Below are 1,507 nucleotides of genomic sequence, written 5' to 3'. Positions count from 1 at the left end.
CATATATATATATATATATATATATGGGAGAATATACAAATAATAACAACAGGCGAGGACAGGTGGTGTAAATAACAAAAGTATATATTAGTATGACGCTCGGGAGTACGGAAAGTCTTTGACGTTTCGAGCTACGCTCTTCAACAGAAAGAATACGGAGACAAGGAGAAAAACACGGAGAAAAAAAATTGAATAGTGTTCAGTCAACGGTCAATCATAATAATGGCCGATCATAACAATGACTGACCGGAAGTTAGAAATTCTTATTTCAGGAGAGCTAAGAAAGGGGGAGATAACAAACGGTGATCGGGAACGAGGGGCTGTGTGTGGGAGGTAGAATGCATACACACACATATATATCTGTTGATAGTGTTATATATATATATACATGTTGACAAATATTATATGTATACACACATTGATTTCTGCAGTTGTTTTTGCACCATGGTCCTGAAATCGACCCAAACAAACGAGATCAGGTTGACTCCAGGTATACAATTGAAAAATGTGAGCAACTTGTCAAAGACATATTTCCAGGATTGGAACTGCATCCAAGTATTATAGAAACATGTATTTACACGGTAATTAAAACTTTCGGTTTTTGTTTGGTGTGTGTATTTGAGTTTGAATGTGAAAGGAAGTTTACATCCCAGAGCTTCATTTGGGTGAAAAGGTGACATGATGTTTACATTCCTTATAGATGTTGTGACTGATTGTTCTGCACTTCTGAAAACCTGTGGATTTATAAATAAAATCCTTTGCTTGAAAAATGAGAGTAAGTGATAAGAAGAGCATCTGACTGCAAAATAATCCTGTCTCAATTACATCCCAGTTCAAACCCATACGAACACGGAAAAACATGGTTGTTAAATAAAGGAATACAAGAACTTGCACATATAAAATTTGACATTTTCTTATTTCTAGATGACCCCAGATGAACAATTTGTTTTGGACAGGCATCCAAAGTTCCCTAACCTTATTTTGGGTGCTGGATTTTCAGGTAAACTTTCTTCTCAACTTTCTTATAAACATATTTTCCTTTTGGATGTGGGTTTGATAGTTCTATAAGTTCTTACAGCAGATCTTAAAAATTATATGGATCTTGTAAATACTGATCCTTCAAATATTAATTGGTCATTGGCAGCTAATAAAATCAAAATTAACTGATCCTCCTGTATTTTCTTTTACCCAAAGCCAGAAACTTTTCAGCACCCCCTTGTATACACACACACACACACACACTAACAAAATGTACATTCAAGGAAGGTTTATTTTCTTTTTCTCTAAATTTGCAGGACATGGTTTTAAGCTGGCACCAGTGACAGGGAAAATTCTTGGAGAAATGGTCATGAACAAAAGACCTTCATATGACATGAGCCATTTCCGATTGGATCGGTTTTCTAGAAAATCCTTATTATGAATACTCTGAAGTAAAGCAATAAAAACATGGCTACAAGAATGGTTCACAGAAATAAGGGAAGAATTCTAAATTTTTACAATTACAAAT

The 1,507-nt window shown here is 34.8% G+C and overlaps 1 protein-coding gene across 2 annotated transcripts in view; it reads left to right on the top strand.

Moving 5' to 3' along the window:
- LOC106880683 (peroxisomal sarcosine oxidase) overlaps window positions 1-1,501 on the top strand; it is a 6,642-nt gene extending 5,141 nt beyond the window's left edge. Inside the window, exons 6-8 of one of the 2 annotated variants that reach the window (XM_014930740.2) lie at window positions 432-581; window positions 925-1,000; window positions 1,296-1,501. In XM_014930740.2, the coding sequence (XP_014786226.1) occupies window positions 432-581; window positions 925-1,000; window positions 1,296-1,420 (351 nt within the window). In that variant the 3' untranslated portion in view covers window positions 1,421-1,501. The remainder of the gene's footprint in view (window positions 1-431; window positions 582-924; window positions 1,001-1,295) is intronic. The other variant, XM_052976579.1, reaches the window with a different exon arrangement.
- The last annotated feature ends 6 nt before the right edge of the window (window positions 1,502-1,507 follow it).

Source organism: Octopus bimaculoides, chromosome 25, assembly GCF_001194135.2.
Source record: "Octopus bimaculoides isolate UCB-OBI-ISO-001 chromosome 25, ASM119413v2, whole genome shotgun sequence".
Classification (NCBI taxonomy): Eukaryota; Metazoa; Mollusca; class Cephalopoda; order Octopoda; family Octopodidae; genus Octopus; species Octopus bimaculoides.
This window is presented reverse-complemented; position numbering and strand designations above follow the sequence as displayed.